Consider the following 18,632-nt stretch of genomic DNA (forward strand, 5'->3'; position numbering starts at 1 on the left):
GTGGTTATCTTCATGTAGCCACAGCTTCAAATCCATCAGTGCTCTCTCCACAGAAGTTCCCCATCTGTCTCTTCTGATTCCCCAAATAAGCTAGGAGAATTCCTACCTTCAAACACTGATGAAATAAGAGGAGAAGCAGAATTACATGGAGATACCACCGCCCATCAGTTACAAGATCTGAATGTATTTCAAGTCTGTGTTCAGAGACTCAAGATCCTTGATGAACAGCATGAAGGTGCTGTTATGAAGTACCTAGAGAAAAAATGCACTTCTTCCCTTTGTGGCACCATTCCCAATCTCAGGCTTCTCAACTTCCCATCCTGGACAGAACAATCTGCCCTTCCACATGTGCCAGTCCTTTTGAGGCAGAACAGCTACATGTTCTCCCTGCTGGCAAGAACAACACAACTCTACACCCTAACACCCAGTGATACAGGGATGCAGATGCTGGATCATCACATTGAAGTTTGTGGAAATTCAACTTTGTATCATGTACAACAGGATAAAAGCCAAACAAAATACAAGGAAGAGGAGCTACAAAAGGCCATAAATCCCTAGAATTTCCTCTAAGACAGAAGAATGAAGGTGATACAAACTTACATAGCTGACTCACTAATCCTAAGGGACCTGAGCAACTCTCCCATCTGCTATGGTTCCGAATAGTTCAGACTCAGGTAGGGATGAGGTGGTTTCAGGTCAACCTTATTTTCCCTGCTTTCCAGCACTCTGAGCACTGGCTTTCCTGCTTATGCTACTACAGACAAGGGAGCAACCCTAAAGAGATGGATGGGATAAGAGGCTGCATCCAACAGCCAGGGACAGGAGAAATAGGAAAAGTGCTCTTCCTCAGCAGCCTCTAGGTCCGGACTTGGAACTTGCCAGCCTTAGTCATGTATTTTATCCCCTTGAATGGCTTGTACTTCTCCCCATACATGTCCAGGCGATTCACCTTCAGTCCTAAAGGCAAACAAACACAGCATAAGACTGACTGCTGCCACAAACAAAGCTGACAGGCCATTGGGATAGAGAGACAGAAGATCATACTGGTGGTGCAGAAAGCACAGGGTAAGTTTTATCAAGCAGTAGACAGAATGGAGAAAAGCTGACAACTGCTAATTGTTAGAATCGTTCTTTACAAACACATTCATACTCAATTTCTTTAGAGGTCTGTAAGCACAAAATGCAAGGAAATGCAGGTAAGTTGTTTCACAGGCCACTAGAAAGAACAAATCTATATATCTGTAGTCAAAGCACACAACTTTTTTTGCTTGAAGAACATGTTTCAGGTAGAGTGTACTTCAGAAGGTTTGCAAAGTTACTTCAGCTACATGCAGAATGAGCACTGGCACAGCAGAGAATATTCCACTTCTTTATCTCAGAGTCACTTACCAGATATAGCCAGCTGCTGAATTTTAAACTGCAGGTTAATGGTGGGGTTTTCATCTGGTTTTGATGTCCCAGCTTGCAGGCTCACGCTCCCCTTCAGACTTGGCAGTTTCTGGGGGTTTATTTTCCCAACATCCCATGACAGTAACTTTAAGAAGCAGAAAATGCAGCAGTGAAACTCAAATGCTGCACTTTCTAAAGAAGAGTCCCCTTCCAATGACAGCTTTTAATGTTTCTCTATGAAAAACGTCTTTTTCTTAGTATCTTGCCTTTCATATTGGCCAGACACAGGATTAAGGAGCGGATACCTCACTCCGAACCTTTGTCCTCCCTCTCTTTCCATGAGGCTCCCCAAAAGCCTACTGTCAATGATCTTTCCACTACTTGTGCTGAAGGCCACACGGGTAAGCCCATCAGATTAATGTTTGCAAGAAAAAAAGAAAAGTTACCTCCTCAGGTTCAAACAACAAAACCAGAACACCCCAAACCAAACCCATTAACCAACCCTCAGTGTTTGCAAAAGACCAACATGCAGCACTGGGCATGACAACTAGATATGCAGATGTTTGTAAGCCATCCACCAGATTGATGTCCCATTATACAAGACCAGTGCTTGGACTTTCTTCAAACACCAAGTAGCCAGAACTACAGTCCACTCAGACACCAAGGTATTTGTCCTGGGGATTAAGAAAACTCCTAGTATGCAGTTGTTCAGAAAAAGTTCTCACCCCAACATATTGCCTTCAGCAAAGCAATGTTCATGGAAGCATGAACAGGTTGACTGCATTATCTTCCATAGATAAGAAAGATTTTTTTTTTAAATTATCTGATTTCTTTCTTTCCTCTTACCTTTGTAACTGGATCAAAGACATGTGTTCCCTGAGAGGGTGTGAGGGTCATATTTAAGACACTTTTTGGCATCTGGCTAGTGACCATCACTCCCTCTACAGTCTTCCCCATAGTCTGCTTTGGCCCCACTGTGATCTCAAACCGTCCCAGTGAGCTGCTATCACGAAAACTGATGTTGTGCTTAACGTAGACAGGAATTGCCACAAGACTAGAATAAAGACACAAAAAGAAAAGTCCCTGTCGATCTTTTGTCTTCATATTTGCTTAAAAGAGAAGGAAATCCTACACTCATTTGTTTGAGCTAGGAGCAAAGTCAGGATTCCATTCTCAAGTCTTAATTACACTTTTTGTAATCAAGCTTGCTGTATCCTATTTTGTCAGAACAGGGAACTACATCCAGTAAAATAGGAGGCTTGACCAAAAGATGAGAAATCTTTTTGCGTGTCACAACCAGGTTGGCAAGTAGTTCCTGGCAGTGCAGCACCACTTGAACTTCATGTATGTGCTTTTGGTTGCATTCGCCATTCCTTTTCACCTACTAGAGATAAATCTGACAAAGGTCTAGCAAAATTCTTTAGCAACTGTAACCCCAAATAGTACTTGGCAAGCTGCTTCTAGAAAAGAGTGTAAACCTGGACAAGAACTTGTGGTTCAATTAAGAGAGATGTCAAAAACATAACAGGAGCACCAAACTATCTTGTTTTATTCTAAAAAGTTTTTATAAACATGTAATCAACAGCTTGGTTACTCCACACTGTCTAATTCTTTCACTGTCTAGTTTGTTTATATGTTAGCAGTCTTTGAAAAATGCTGGCTGGCCAGAAAGAAATTACAGAATCACTGCTCCAAACAATGAGAAAACATGTAATTAAAAAAAAAGAAAACTGCAAGTCACCATGCACCTCTACTTCACCTGGCTCAACATGCCACCTCATCCTTAAAAGATCCTTCTTTTATTCTCTTCCTAGCGAGAAGGATCCAAATTTCATTATTTACAGCACCAGACTCATCACCTACTTCTGAGCACTGACATGGTAGGACAGCAAGCGGAAATTTCCATCAGGAGGAATGAAGGAGAGTATTCTCTCTGACTCCCAACGCTTAAAACGCACACATGGGTGAAAGCTGACATCATCCAATAACCGAGGGTTCTGAAGCAAAAAGAAAGTCACAAGGTTTGTGAAGACAGTACAACTTAAAATGACCTCTTCTTAGCAATCTTCTATCCATGAAGGGCCTACCATTTGACACACTCTTGACCACTTGAATGTATCTACATTCAGACATGTCTGATGCTTTTATAGCCATGTGAAAGCAGTACTCAATAACCTCTATCCTTTTTTAGTATATTTTTAATCCTATTTTAGATAACTTCTTCATGTCACATAATTACATTGGTATGTACTCATAGTAGAGGTGGCCCTTCAGGATATCTGCTTAAAGCACCACTGTATCTCAAAAACTTAGTCACAGCACACATCACCTGTCCTTTTAAACAAATAATCTGAAAAAGCCTTTTTAGGCTCTAAGTTGCTGAAGTTCCTGATGAGTTCCCATTGTCATTTCTTTCTCTTTTTGTCTGGCATACCCAGCTTCTGATGTACTGGGATCCATCATCACAAGACCACGATCTTAACAGCAGGACTGGGAAACCCCTTTCAAAATACTTAAATAAAGATACATCCTTTAGCTTTACCATAAAGGAGAGGGTAAGGTCTGGCATCCCAGTCAGCTTGACACAAGCATCAATCACTCCTTGGATTTCAGCAGTAATAGTGGAACCTGTAACAATAAGGTAAACACAGGTGGTTTTGTGAACCTCATCAAAAAAGTCCCAAAGTGGAAAAACTATGAGTGAAGAGGAAGGAAGTCTATTTTCTTAATGAAATGTCATGGTTCATTATGTTTCCTGCTCAACATTTGTATCATTCCCAATGACTACTCTAAAAGATTCATTCAGTTACGAAACATGGACACCAACAATGTCCATTTTAATGGCCAATGACAATAGCTCCCAGTTCTAACAAGACTAAGAAGCAGAAATACTAAAGAGAAAGTGCTGTGCACAATTGTTACTCATCTTCTATTTTCCCAATATAGAATTACTTATGAGAGCTCAAGAACAAAGAAAAGTGAAAATGTTGGCACCTCTGTAAAATTTTGACTGAATAGCACATACAAGTTAGCAACATTCCAGAGTGAAAATAGGAACAGAGCTTCCCACACTTGGATGAAGGTGCACCTATTTCAAAACCTAACTCTTTCTTCAGGCACTATCAGGACAAGTTATCCTATTCTTAACCAGGAGCAATTTCCGTACCCGATTTGTCAATGATTGCATCTATCTCCTCAATCACATCAAAATAGGCCTCATTGTTGGTATATTTTACACCAGTACGTCTCCAAGGCACCACTGAGAGCTGTCCAGTGGGAAGCTGGTCACCCACATTAGTGCTTCCTGGAAAAAGAAAGGGAATCAACAACCTCAGAAGTTAGGCAATGCTGCAGAGCAGGTCCTTGGCCTTATAGAGCTTAATTGTAATTAATCCCTGAGAACCTCTGTTTCTTTGTAGGAGAGCAATTACTCTTCCAGGCTTCCAGTACTCCAAAAATGTACATCTCTCTTATACCCAGCTCTAAAACTGCATTTCACAGTAATGCATGGGAAAGCGTCTACACATGGAGATGTGTAAACTCACATCAAACTAACTCATCCTGGAAGTCATGTCACGTCTGTAAGTGAAAATGTAATCTGACTTTTTTAGGTTAAAATACCCCAAATCAGACCAAAACCAAATGCAAAACCAAAGTGCAGCTGGTGCTGAAATTGGAAGGAACCTCAAAGCAAAGCACTAACACATGACTCCCTAAACACACCTGTGATGCATGAATGGTATGGGACAATATAAATTTTCGTCACCCATGTCCTAATTTACTTATGCAGGAATATTGCCACCTGGACTCCCCAGTTTATCTTCTTCTTGTTTCCCTGTACCTGTGATGGTGTTGACGACTGTTCGCAGAATAGTAGGTGGCTTTATCAGTTCCTTAAGAATATTAGACTCTGTTGCCAATGGAAAGCCATTGTCCAGCATCTCCTCCAGCACCTCATAAACCACCACAACATTGTCCTTGATTATTACCTCTGAACAGACACCAAAATAATCCTGTGCAAAAGAAAGAATTACTCAATGATCTCTGAAAGAGAATCTTAGTGATCACTCAGTCCAGTGCTCTCCCACACAGGAATAAATCGAGCCTCTTCTTTGCCTCGAGGAGGCAAAAAACCACTGAAACTCCCTGTATTACTACAAGCACACCAGACATGCCACTCCCACAGACACATACAACTCTGAGCACACCCCAGCCACTGCTCCAGTAAGGTGGCAAATTCCCACATCAGCTGTCCCAACTAATTCAGCAATTTTTAAAACTGAACATTTAATTTACTTACTGTTTTATTCTGTGTGGACTTCAAGCATCCTGCAGGAGAGAGCAAGTGCATGTGCACAGACACAAACCTGAGCTTCTAGTTACTTACAGCAATTAAAGAGATTGGGCATTTTGCATAAAGAATGAGCATGTGTATGCTGTGACAGTAGAGAAATCCTAGTTCTGCATTACAAACACTCATTTTCAGACATACCAGATTTTAATATACATCTAAGCCAGTGACAACACACTCATGCCTCATACCCTCATAAAAAACAAGACCTAAGGGTCTGACACAATCCACTGCTGGCCTGAACAGCCAATCCCCTCCCTAAAGTCAGATAAACATAACTCAGAATACAGTCAGGTTCTGACTGACATCTTGCAAGCAAAAGCTCCCATGACACTTGTTTGGCCAAGCACATGCATTTCCTGTATGCTGGCAAGATGCTGGTCACAAGACGTTTCAAATCCAGACAACACAATCCTGTTGTTGGCAGGAGGAAGACAGACATCTTTGCCATTTTCCTAAACTGATCAGAAGATGTGTCAACCATAGCACAGAGGGAATACAGCTATTTGGGGCAACTCCTGCAATTCAGTGCTTTAGGAAGCTTCCAAGAAGCATCACTAGATGTAAACACACGGGTAGGTTGTCACTAATTGATTAAAGTACGTGGCTATGAATTGCAAAAGCTCTTTGTGAAAACAAGGCTAGCTTGGTCTTAGTTCACAGTTCCCAGAGCAGAAAAGGCTGCAAAACAGAAATACTGATTTATGAAAGGTTCATCCTGTGGGCACAGGTAGATCCCGAATCCATCGTAGTTCCTAGGCAGAAAATTCCCGACTACGGCAAGCCCTGCTGACATCCTCACAAACGCAGGATGACAATTACGTGATAGGAAACAAAACAAAACAAAACAAAAAAAAAAGCCAAAAAAAAAAAAAAAAAAACCCCACCCTAACAGGTGCAAACGAGAGGAGTTCTTTGCGCCGCCCGCCCGTTCTGCCCCGTAGCGCGGCCGTAACGGGGCTCCCGCGCTCCAGCCTGCGGGTCCCACGCCCCTCGGCCATACCTGGAACGTGTCCACGACGCGGTGCAGGAACTCGATGACGAAGAGCGGCGGCACCTCACTCTGTATGACGGCCACGAAGAAGATCTTGTGGCGGTAGACGCTAAGGAGGTAGTGGTGCGGCGTGGGGATCACCGGCGGCACGTTCTCCGCCTCCGAGGCCCGCTCCTGCGCCTCAAAGAAATAGTCACAGACGGAGCGGCTAACGACGCTCTTCCAGTGCTTCTCCAGGAAGATGTCCCCCGCGGCGTTGATCAGGAATAGACTGTGGATCATGGCTGCGGCGGGGCCGGGCTGTGCCGGAGCGAAACCCCTGACACTGCTCCCCACACAGGCCCCGCCCCCGACAGGCCCCGGCGCGCTTCCTCCGCTGGCCCAGCCCCTCGCGCGCGCAGCATGGCTGCCGCAAGCACCGCCCCCGGCGCGCGACAAACACGCTCGCACCACTCGGGCCGGGTCCCGCAGCGAGCTGTGCCATTGGGCGACCCGCCCACACCCGCGCCCCATAGGCCGATGAGGCGCGCGGCTCATGACGCAGCGAAGCGGCGCTCTCACGCTCCGTAACTATCCCGGCAGCAGCCTGACGGCGATCTAGGAGGGTACGGGATCGCGCCCGGCAGACCCCCACGCGCCACGTGTCCCTGTGTCCCATGTCTCTGTCCGGCGACCGATTTCATGTCCCGTCCCCCCCACTCCGCTACACACCTGACAAGGCAGGGAGCGACGCGGGGCCGGCCCGCGCGGGGCCCTCAGGCCCGGAGCTAGGCAGGGCGCCCCCGCTAGGCGGCGCCATCGCGACCCGGGGACGTCCCCCACGGAGGCCGCTGCGCGTTCCCCCTTGTTCGGCGGCGCGCGCTCGCGCCGCGCCTGTCCCGCCTGCTCCTCACCGGCGTTTAGGGGTCCCTTTTCTAGAGGGCAACTGGACTATAGTCCATGAAATGAGGAAATAACCCGGCTTTTGCAGGGAGGAACAGCTAGGGGAACGTTTTTCACTATTTTGCTGGTTCGTTCACCACGGAGTAACACCCGAGAAAACATCCAGCTGGCATGAAAACAATTGTCATGCCAAATTTACCTAAATTCTCTAGCAAATTATTCCTTTGCATAACTAGAACTAGTATTTCATGTTCATATAGCAGATCCTTGGACTTCTGAGTAAAACATGCCATGACAAATAACTTCCCTACTACACTGCCTGGAATATACAAAAACAATGGAAAAGCAGTCGTTTGAATCCCATTTAATAAACTGTTTGAACACACAGCCTTTCTTATATGGAAGGTCGGACTGTTGCACCAGCACGGAGAGGCTGAGGTCTGAGATTTCAGACCCAATTGTGATTCAGGATTGTGGGCAGATAATTTAAATGCTTGTATCTGCCTCGCCTCGCCTCACGTCACCACGCCGCCGAGCCCGGCCCGGCCCTGCCGTTTCCCTCACGCGCTGTCCGCTCCGCTCCGCTCCGCGCGGCCCCGAGCGTGGCCCCGCCTCCCGCCCCCTGTGGCGCAGCTGCGGCTCCACAGCGCCCCCTGGCGGCCGTCTACGCCCTGCCGCGCTGTTCCGTGGTCTGGCCACCCCCCTCCCCCCGCGGGCTGTTCCACCTCGCGCCCCCCCCGCCCCCCGCCGTAGCGCGCCGGGCCCAAGATGGCCGCCGTGTCAGTTTCGGGCTTCGCTGCCGTCCGGCCTTCACCTCCCGAGTCCCGGCGCTCGCGGCCCTCGGTAAGTAACGCTGGCGGAGCCGCGCCGGCTCGGGTGGTTGATGCCGAGGAAGTCGGAGACAGGCGGTTGGCGAGCTCCGTGGCCTGGGGAAGGGGAAGGCCCAGTTGGGCGCTCCAGGCTCGCGGCCTGTTCCGGCCCCGCCGCCGCTCTGCGCCAGGCCTGGCCCCGCCGTCCGCTCCCGCGGCGCTCGCCAGGCCCACGCCTCGGGGAGGTGGCGGTCACGGCACGGCACTGCACGGGTGACGCGGACGAAGCGGCCGGGGGTCCGCGAGCTGAGTTCCGATCAGTGTCTGGCGCGAGAGAGCGCGGCTGAGGCGGGCGCGGGCCCGGCCGTACCAGTGCGAGGAGTTGGCCGGGCCGCCCTGCCCGTGTCCGGGGGGACGGAGAGCTGCATGGGGCCTGGCTGTCTGCCGCGGCTGCGGCCTGCGCCCCGCTTTTCCCGAATTCGCCGGTGCGAGTCTCCGTGCTGAGGCAGTGCGCTCCTTGGGGCGCCTAGTGCGGGACCTACCCGCGGTAGGGATGGGGACGAGCGGTAGCAGGTGCAGGGGTCGCTTGTCACCCAGAGAGCCAGCGAGCGAGTGACCCACCGGCGCTGGGACCGTCCCGGTGTCGCCCCAGCCTGGCCGGACGGTTGCATAACGCCCTGCGCACGGAGCTCGGCTGGGGACCGGGGACAGAATCCTTCGGGCCTCGGGATCCAGGGGGCAGGGGTTAGGGGAGCGCATCTCTGTTTTGCGAGGAGGGCAGGTGTCGAGGACCGTATTTCCCTTTACATCTGTTGTTTGCAGAATAAAAGAACTCTAGGCAAGCACCGCATCTTTTCTGGTTTAAGCAGTCGTTCAGAATCTTTCCAGTACTGGCCGTGTGGAGCTCTGCTACTGAGTTTGATGTCTGTATGCAAATGTGTTCCATGTGTTGATAAATTCTTCAGTACTTACTAGAAAGCAGAAGATGATAACTGTGTTGTCAACTTAGCTTTTGTCTAAAACTCCCTTGTAGAAAATCATTATTTCTTGTGATAAACACTTTTCAGATTCTTCTTGGTTAGTGTACTCCTGAAGTAGAACTTCAGTACAACAGACAGTTATCACACCCAGAAAAAGCTATTATAAGGTTAACTTATAGGCTCTAAAGTAGATAACTAAAGGCTCTAAAGTAGAACCTCATACCTTTTCACCAGCATCGTTAATTAGCAGTGTCATAAGCATTCCTTTTACGCTGTGTATGGTCACCTGTTACTTTGTCCTGAGGTGTTTTCAGTGGGCCTCATCAATACTGAAAATTATGTTGTATCCTTTTTTCTGTGGCCTCTAAAAGTAGAGCATTTAATTGCAATCTCCAGCTGTGTTTCTTCACTTTTTTCCTTTATGGAAGAACTGTCATAGCTTTTCTTCACAGACTGGAAACCCATGATTACACTCCTGAAAGTGCTCTGAAAGTTTCTTGCTGTTTGCTCAAGAGGCTTAGTTATTCCTGTTTTCTGTTAAAAGTTTCAGGCAATGTCTTCCATGTGTAAAAATTAAGAGAGCTACTGCTCTTTTACGATGTTTGTTGTGGTTTTCTTTTTCCCCCAAATATTAATTTATGTTGTGCTCAGCAGTGATACAAATCTTGGTATAGAGTAATGAATCAAAATGGAAAAGACCCTTTTCTCTAGGTTGTATGGGATAATTTTAGTGCTAAAGTATGCTCTTATTAGTAGTGAAGATAAAACCTGAAGTATTACTTTAGTATTTCAGAAATGTAGTGGCTTAAAATTCTGCTATGTGTTCGACAAATTAACGTTGTCTGCTACCTTTTTTTTTTCTTTTCTTCAAAACTGTTTTTTAAAATGTCTCTCTTGTTTTCTTCTAGGCCTAACATTAGAGCTCTTTTTATTGTGAGACCAGAAGCTCAGGTGAGATAATGCTGAAATCTTTATACGTTTGTGTAAAACCTTTCTGTGATGCTGTTATGGGATTTATTGGACAGAGGGTAGAAGTTTTTTAATTGTTTTGCTTTCTTCTTTTCAGTGTGAAAACAAATAATGTTTGAGAAAGAAGGATTAATTCAGAACAGAAAACGTGAATGCTATGGTTAGCTGGTTCCCATCATTCGAGGATCTGTTTTCTCATCATTTGAAATTCGTTCAGCATCAGGATAAAGGATAACGACTCTATGGATAGACAGAATTCTTCACCATGGTAAAACTCGCCAACCCGCTGTATACAGAGTGGATTTTGGAGGCAATCAAAAAAGTAAAGAAGCAAAAACAGCGACCTTCAGAGGAGAGGATATGCAACGCAGTGTCATCTTCACATGGTTTGGACCGTAAAACTGTTCTGGAACAGTTAGAGTTGAGTGTTAAAGATGGAACTATTTTAAAAGTCTCCAACAAGGGTCTCAACTCCTACAAGGATCCTGATAATCCTGGGAGAATAGCACTTCCGAAGCCTCGGAACCATGGCAAGTTGGATGGTAAACCAAATGTGGACTGGAATAAACTTATTAAACGGGCAATTGAGGGCTTGGCTGAGTCTGGTGGCTCATCCTTGAAGAACATCGAGCGCTTTCTGAAAGGTCAGAAAGATGTGTCTGCTTTATTTGGAGGTAGCGCTGCCTCCATTTTTCACCAGCAATTACGATTAGCTGTCAAACGTGCTGTTGGCCATGGTAGGCTCCTTAAGGATGGACCTCTGTACCAACTCAACACTAAAGCAACCACTAATGCTGACGGGAAGGAGAGTTTTGAATCTCTTTCCTGTCTCCCTCCAGTATGTCTTCTTCCTCATGAAAAGGATAAGGTAAGACACAGTTTTTGTATGGTTGTTTTCTTGTGGTCCATGGAATGTGTCAATACCGAGTTGCAATTTGAGGCCAATAATCTTGAATCTGGTATGTTAGGTGTTATCACTGTGTATGTAGGATCCTATTGTATCCAATTTTTTAAACATGAGAGGAAATGTAATGGATTGTAATTTGTACTTTGGATCAGAAAATTGCAGATGAGCTACTGTGGGGAATTCACAATGCTTCTGTGCAGTGGAACTGAAAGTATGGTAACAGGCTTACTGTAGGTGTGTCAGCAAAACATAGGAAGTAAGCTTCCTCTCTTGAAGGCGAGATGGATTTGCAAAGCAAACTTGAGATGGATCTCTTACCTGCCATTTCTTCTTTCTATTTGAATTCAGGTAATGTAGTGAGGGGCTGATTAGCAATTGCCACCTAATACTGTTTTAGAGGCTTTCTTTATAATGGGCAAAGAACTTTCTGTTCCAGAACCTCTTTGTTGTGAAATAGGAAGAAACCTGGTCTAGTGGAAGGTGTTCCTACCTGTGGCAAGGGTTGGAACCAGATGATTTTTAAGGTCCCTGCCCACCCAAACCATTCTATGATCAAGAGAGCATGGAGATCCTGAAAGGAGCACTCAGGGACTTCTGTAACCTCTGCCCCCTCCTCTCTCCCTCTTTTTAAATATACGTTCTTTATAAAAAACAAATAATTTTTCTGTTGCTTTCTCTTATTTGTTGTGGTTTTCCCCTCCTTTCTACCATACTTTAGCATTCCTAAGGTCATTGATCCTCCCCTCTAACCTCAAGATGAAGTTGTTGGAGTGAAATTCATACCCAGTCAGTATCTTTTTATTCTTTCTGTTATTGTGAATGCAGAGTAGAACAGAAGCTTGTCTTTCTTTACTGAAGATCAATTTGCCAATGATTCCTATATTTGTGCTACTTGTCTCTAGGACATTTGGAATGTGAGAATTATTCTTTTTTATCCTAAAGAGATACATTTTTTGACAGAATGGGACATTTTTGGTTGTTACAAATATCCGGTTCAGGGATGAGTTCTTTGGGTGTGTCCTACTCATGGTTTTTAAAGTTAGCTTCACTCTCTGGTGAGAGATGCTTTAATGATCTATTAGGCTTTGAAGATTTTAAACTACTGTACAAGACTTCTTCATAAAGAAAATAAAATCTGCGCAGCTGCTTTATCACCAGTAAAGTTTCTCTGAAGTTCTAATTTAACTGTGGGAGCTTTACTGTGGACACAGTACTTAACTTGTCAGTGTGTTGTGCTGTGGGCTGGTGTAATGTAGGAAGTATTACTATGCTGAAAATTCCGGAGTTCTGTCTACAAATGTTTCCTATGTAAGTCTCCAACTTTATCTGTAATGAAATTAGTATAGCTGTACAGTGTTATGAAAACTGGATATAAACAAACCTGGCACATGAGGTGGCTGGATTGAGAGTGTTGGTAACAGTGGATAATAGGGCTGTGTGTATTATTAACACAGTATGTTTCACAGCCTACTCAGTCTTCTTGTAATGTGCCGAAACTCAGGAGCAGCTTGATATCTTTGAGATGAATTGTTCCCTGCGCTTTTCTTAAAATGTTATAAATCAGAGTGGTGAATGGTAGTATGAGCTACTATAAATACTGAATTTAGTCTGGGATTTTTGTCCCCCTGGAAAAATGTAAATTTTGCAAGGTATTCTTTCAATAAATTCTTCTGAGTTTTTGTGTCTGTGTGTGTCAGTGTTTAACCCTAGATGTCTGATCTTCATGTACCATCTCTGTGCTAGGTAACTCAGGCGAAGTTTCATACTAGTCTGAAGTAACATTGAAGATACAATGTTAAAACATGTAGGTTCTGCCAACATTAATTGACTTTCATGTCAGTGGTGGCTCAAAGTTCCCACTCTCCAGGATTTTTAAGACACTTTATTTTTTGGTTTTGTTTGTTCTGGTTGTTTTTTTCCATACAGACAATGCAGTGACCTTCACTCCACTGCTTTCTGTTAAATCTCAACTAGTTTATGCAGGTGCATATGACATACTGTGCTATAGTGATTTTCTTGACTTAGTGGGCTCTTGAGAGTGGTAAGGGATTTTTTCTCTCTCTTTCTCTCTTTTTTGTTTTTTTTTTTTTTTTTTTTTCTTTAATGGAATGTACTTGGTACAGATTCTTTGGGAGTATTGTGACAATGTTTCCCTTGATTCTTAGAAGAGTCTTGTCAGTAACATGAACAAAGAAATTCAATCTCCCGCCTGCCAGTTGATGGCCTGACAGTCCCTGGGCAGCAGCCCCCAGACAGCTTCTCCCCAGTTTATGTACTGAGCATGACACCATATGGTCTAGAATAGCTCTTTGGACAGGCTGGGTCAGCTGTCCCAGCTGTGTCCCATCCCAGCATCCTGTGCCAGCCAGCCTCCTCACTGCAGGTGGGGTGAGAATCTAAAAAGTCCTTGACTTTGGTGTAAGCTCTACTTGGCAACAACTGAAACATCAGTGAGTTATCCAAAGTATTCTCATCCTACAAAACACAGCACCACATCAGCTACTAGGAGAAGAATTAACAGGATCTCAGCCAAAACCAGGACAACTGTTCAATAGTTAATATAGTATTACTACAATACAATGATTACTTTGAGAGACTACAACAACACAGTAATATTTAGTACTGTTGAAGAGCAGGGAGCTCTTGGTACACCATCGTGAGGAACTTAAGCTGTACTAAGTTGCAGGTCTTAAGGCTGGATCGTTAAGATAGCGTGCTCTGCTTTTGTTTTGTTCACACTTGTTACAAAAAGAATCTTTGTAAAATTGTTATTATTTAAAAAAAACAACAATAAAATATCAGCTAACTGAAAGAAAAGTGGAAGTAATTGCTATATGTGTTGGAAGTTTCCAGAGCATCTGAAATTTGATCTCAGGACAACAGAAGGACTGTTTCTTCCTCAATTAGAAGGAAAATACAGGTGGTATTATTTGATATCCATTTGCACTGTCCTTGCAACTGTCTTTTATGTCAGTTAAAACTGTCTGTGGCTGCAGCAGTAAATATCTTTAAGTAAATATCTTAGTACTGTCCTGCAGTACAGGTGAGAGTATAAAGCCAAAATTCAGGAAGTGCTTCCTGAAAAAAGAGAAGAACTTCTGTGGCTGAAAAGTAGGAGTAATATTTATAGCAGATTCCCTGTGCTGCTGTCTTGCATGTTCCTTATGGCATGTCTGTTTCCTAGTTTTGTGTTGCTATTTATATCTGTTGGTACTTATCAATCAGTTTAACTGATTGGACTATTATACGTGCAGCATCCTTCATGCCTTCCTTCTTACCAACAGTAGTTCTAGATCCCATTGTGCACTCATAAACTCACGTAAAGCCAAACTTCTTGTATCTTTTTAGAAAGTTCATATGCTTTGAGGGCATCATAGTTGTTGTGAAGGCCTTTAAGCATACAATAACTATTGCTATATTGTGCCTGTTTAAAGTTAGTAATTGTTAATTGCATGTCTTAAATGAAACAACTATCCGAGTACTGGTAAAGAGGTTATTTTTGGATTGATTTGTGTGGGGTGGAGTACATAAATGATCTGCAACTAGAACACTGTAATTACATATTGAGAGCTCACTGATCTCTCCAAGGGCACTGTTCAAGCTTAGACTCTCAGCTGGAGGAGGATTAGGATTCACTCCTTTCCAGCTGCTTCTGGGGAAGAGAAGTCTGTAGTTCTGTCTAAAAAACCTTGTGGTTGATAACAGATGGCCTCCATCTGTACACTGTGTAACTCTAGATACCCAAGTGTTAAAAAATTACTCTGAACTTTATTCACTCAATTAGTGAACAGGTGAAGTAGCTTGTAGTAATTGAGCAAATCTAAGCAGGTCCTAAATGCTATTGCTCAAGACACCTGTGAATGGATGTTATAAACTGATGCGTTCAGTGTGGAATGGTGTTGAGTAGTACCAGAGTGGTGCTGGCCGTGTCTGGAGTCATAATAACTTAGAGCCAAAGCTTATCACCGTGGGAAGACATCAGATGTTACAATGTGTCACAGATGTTACCTGTGGCAGTGGGTACTACTGTGGAAGAAGTCTTTTTAACAGTGTTCTGTGATACAGTTTCAGAAGAAGCTGAGTGTACTGGTTTAAAAAGCAGGAGATTAGTCCAATATTTTGCCCGCATCCCTGTTGTCAGTCCTTTCTGTCCAGCAGATTATTGACAGATATGGAATGACATTTTTCTGAAGGTGGTTTAGGTTAATAAAATAATTGTATTAACTACAGAGCTTTAAAGGCTAGTCAGACAGGGAGGAGAGTGGATGATGGAGAATATTGATAAAGAAACAACAGCTTGATTCCAGTGTTAGCTTTGTTATGTAGGAAGGGAAGAAACAGCAGAGAGAACGAGGACAGGTCATTCTGTCCCTGTTTTTTCTCCTAGTTTCCCAGCAATTTTATCTTCAGTCATAGTGATAGTTAAAAAACAGTAGTTAATAAATTAAGTACTGCCATTTTAGTTGAAAAATAGGTTCCATGTTCTTAAGTCCAAACATGCCGTTGACGAAATCTGGTGAACAAACACTGTGTGAGACAGACTGCCGAGTCCTTCAGCCTTTGTGAATTAGATGGATTCAAGGATTTCAATCTACATTTATCCTAGTGAGTTGTGATTAAGTCATGTTCGCCTCTAGTCCATCTATTTAGGTTTTCTCTGTATTTGGTGTATAAATCTTAATTTTTCTTTCCTCACCAATATTTTTCTGACTGCATGAACACCTTTCCTTGGAGCAGCTACTAATACTGCTTCTGGCATTGGATGAGAGGTTGTAATATTGCTTATTTAAATGTTCAAGAATCTGGCAGACTACCCATTGTTACTGCTATTGCGGTAAGTCAACTTCTAGTGAGATGCGAAAGAAAGGAGGGAGAAGGGTGTCCAAGCAGAATAACCCTTGAGTAGGAAACAGAATCCCATTTGTATTATTTGCTTGTTTTGAGGTACTTTTGAAGGTCACTTAACCAGTCTGTGAATCTATGCATGGACAATGACTTCTGGTTTGAAAATACAGAATCTTCCAAACATGTTTCTGTGAAGACCTGTGAATTGCTAAAACTTCTAATTACTCTATTAGTTCAGTGGATTTCAGAAAATTGAAAATTTTCTGTCGAATACAGCCTTTAGATGAGTGTGTGTATAGATTTGACTTAATTTAGAATTCATGAACAGTATACAGCCTCTCAGCATTAGGTTTCTCCTCAGTCTTTGAGACTCAGTTCTGGATATTTAGTAATGCGTGTTTTGATTGTAGTGCTGGATCTCTGAGCTTATCTGGACTCATAGTTAATTCCTTGAAAGTGTGCATGGAAGGAGAGAAAGTAATTCTGCTGCTGAGCATTGCAGTGACTGAACTTAGAAGCTGCTAATCATTAAGCTGCATGCAAAATCTTTAGTGCAGTCTCAGGAACAAGTAGATGCACTTGCTTAGTGCTGCCACCAATGGTATTTTTCTCTTCAAATGTACAACCATAAAATGTTCTGACTGACTTCACTGCAAATTCAGGATACCTTTGTATGGGTCGTCTCTCGGCAACAAACCTGTTTGAAAAAGGTTTTATCTGCATGTGTTTGGGGTTTTGCCACACTTGCTATATAAAGCTACTCATGTAAGAATGGTCTGTCTGTACAGATGGTGCAGGGAGAGAAAATAGCATGTAATGACTGTGGGTCAAGAACATGGGACTTTGTTATATCTTACTGTCAAGAGTGTTATATTGAACAGTGAATTTTGAAGTGAAGATTTATATGTAGAATGTTTCTTTTGTTCTCTCCATTTTGTGCTCAAGGTGGTAAAGTTTCAAAAACTGAGTAGGGTTTGGTCTCACAGTTGAACTTGTGTGGGTGTACTAGGTAAACTACATGTAGCAGCCTTGAATCAGGTAGAGATCTTTAATGTGCATGAAACGCTCATTGACAGTTCCTTTTGTATCTTCACTGGTATCATGTTTATGGGGGGCTCTGCATTCTATTTTTGATTTTCTAATGGAAGTATTTTCCATTCTTTTAGGGATGCTGCTAATCTTGAAGTAAAGTTGTGTATAGTATTTAAAGATAGAATAATTACCTCTAGGCACAGACATTTACTTAGGTTTTAAGAAAAATCTCATCCCCAAAGTAACTTGTTATTTCTAGAAATCAGTCAGTGTTGACGTTCCTTATTTTTTTGTGACCATCTAAGTATTGTGAAATGCAAGGTTTTATGCAGTGAGCGGAATTAAGATTTCAGCTTACTCTTGATTCGAGTGGTGTGTTTTTTTTTTTTTTGCAGCTGTGGAAGTCTATGACTTCTTAGAAATATCTTTTGATCTAAAATAGAATAATATAATAATCTGTCACTCCCAAGACAGCATCCTATATTTTCTTAAAAATTATGAAGGTGGGACAAAGTGTAGGTGAGAGTTCAGAGGATATAACTTTGGGTAAAGAAGACTTCAGTAACTTGAACAGTTCCTGAATCAGTGTCAAGTGAAGGGAGTTTCTGTATACTGCAGAGAAGGAAATGTGAGCCTCTCTCTTCCCTCACTGCCCTGAGTTTGCAGTCAGGAAGTCTTGGCTTGTGATTTTGACTAACAAATCTTGAATAGTTTTAATCCTCTGATTAGAGAACTTGTTAGTTCTGGGAAGGTTATTTAACAATTTACTGTCTAAGCATTTCCAGTTGACATTCTGTGAAGTTTTTACCATGTGCATATCTGATAGTAAGATAATTTCTTTCGTTTGATTGTCAGCCCCAGATTCTATTCATATTATTTTTTTGCATTGGTTTCCAGATATCAATAATCACTGCAGAAAATTCAGCCGGTATATATCTCACTAATGTCCAAACTATTGGCCTTTGCACTTGACTCTACTCTTGTAGCAGCATTTCAGATTTTCTCTCCGTTGTATTAGTCCTCCCTCAAACAGCAGCACTTATTTTAAATGTTCTTTAATTTTTCTATTTAAATGACTCTATGTGTTTCTCTTAAGAAGAGGTATGTATTTCATGCTTGTTCCTTTCTTCTGTATGCTATTTTGTCTTTTCTCCCTTACATTTGTTTTAATGTAGTCTCATGTTTTAGGCCATCATTCTGCCATATAAATACACTTCTTCCTTTCAAGTGAGATTTAACAAGTGAATTGGAGACAATAGCCATTTACACAGACTACCTGTTTGTGTTATGGTAATAGCTTTTCTTGGGTGTGTTAAAATACATTTAGCATTGTTTTCTTCAGTAAAAACAGTATTTTTAGGGATTTCTTTTTGTACTCTCAGTTGCTTTATTTTTTTCCTTCACTATACTGTCTGGAGAAACATTAAGAGTTGTGATTTGGTAACTTCTATAGAAGAAGGGTTAGTTAACCAAC

The 18,632-nt window shown here is 43.1% G+C and overlaps 2 protein-coding genes across 2 annotated transcripts in view; one reads left to right on the plus strand and one right to left on the minus strand.

Moving 5' to 3' along the window:
- Positions 1–473: 473 nt before the first annotated feature.
- AP3M2 (adaptor related protein complex 3 subunit mu 2) lies at positions 474–7,104 on the minus strand. The gene is made up of 8 exons (XM_068174564.1): positions 6,744–7,104; positions 5,231–5,402; positions 4,556–4,693; positions 3,932–4,017; positions 3,253–3,386; positions 2,236–2,443; positions 1,390–1,534; positions 474–957 (listed from the first exon to the last, which is right to left on the minus strand). The coding sequence occupies exons 1-8, from the start codon at positions 7,014–7,016 to the stop codon at positions 857–859; spliced, it is 1,257 nt and encodes a 418-aa protein (XP_068030665.1). The 5' UTR covers positions 7,017–7,104; the 3' UTR covers positions 474–856.
- Positions 7,105–10,477: 3,373 nt separating this feature from the next.
- Positions 10,478–18,632, plus strand: part of KAT6A (lysine acetyltransferase 6A) — a 32,117-nt gene continuing 23,962 nt past the window's right edge. Inside the window, exon 1 of the mRNA XM_068174562.1 lies at positions 10,478–11,242. Coding sequence (XP_068030663.1) covers positions 10,640–11,242 — 603 coding nt within the window. The 5' untranslated portion in view covers positions 10,478–10,639. The remainder of the gene's footprint in view (positions 11,243–18,632) is intronic.

This window comes from Anomalospiza imberbis, chromosome 28, assembly GCF_031753505.1.
Source record: "Anomalospiza imberbis isolate Cuckoo-Finch-1a 21T00152 chromosome 28, ASM3175350v1, whole genome shotgun sequence".
Taxonomy (NCBI): Eukaryota; Metazoa; Chordata; class Aves; order Passeriformes; family Viduidae; genus Anomalospiza; species Anomalospiza imberbis.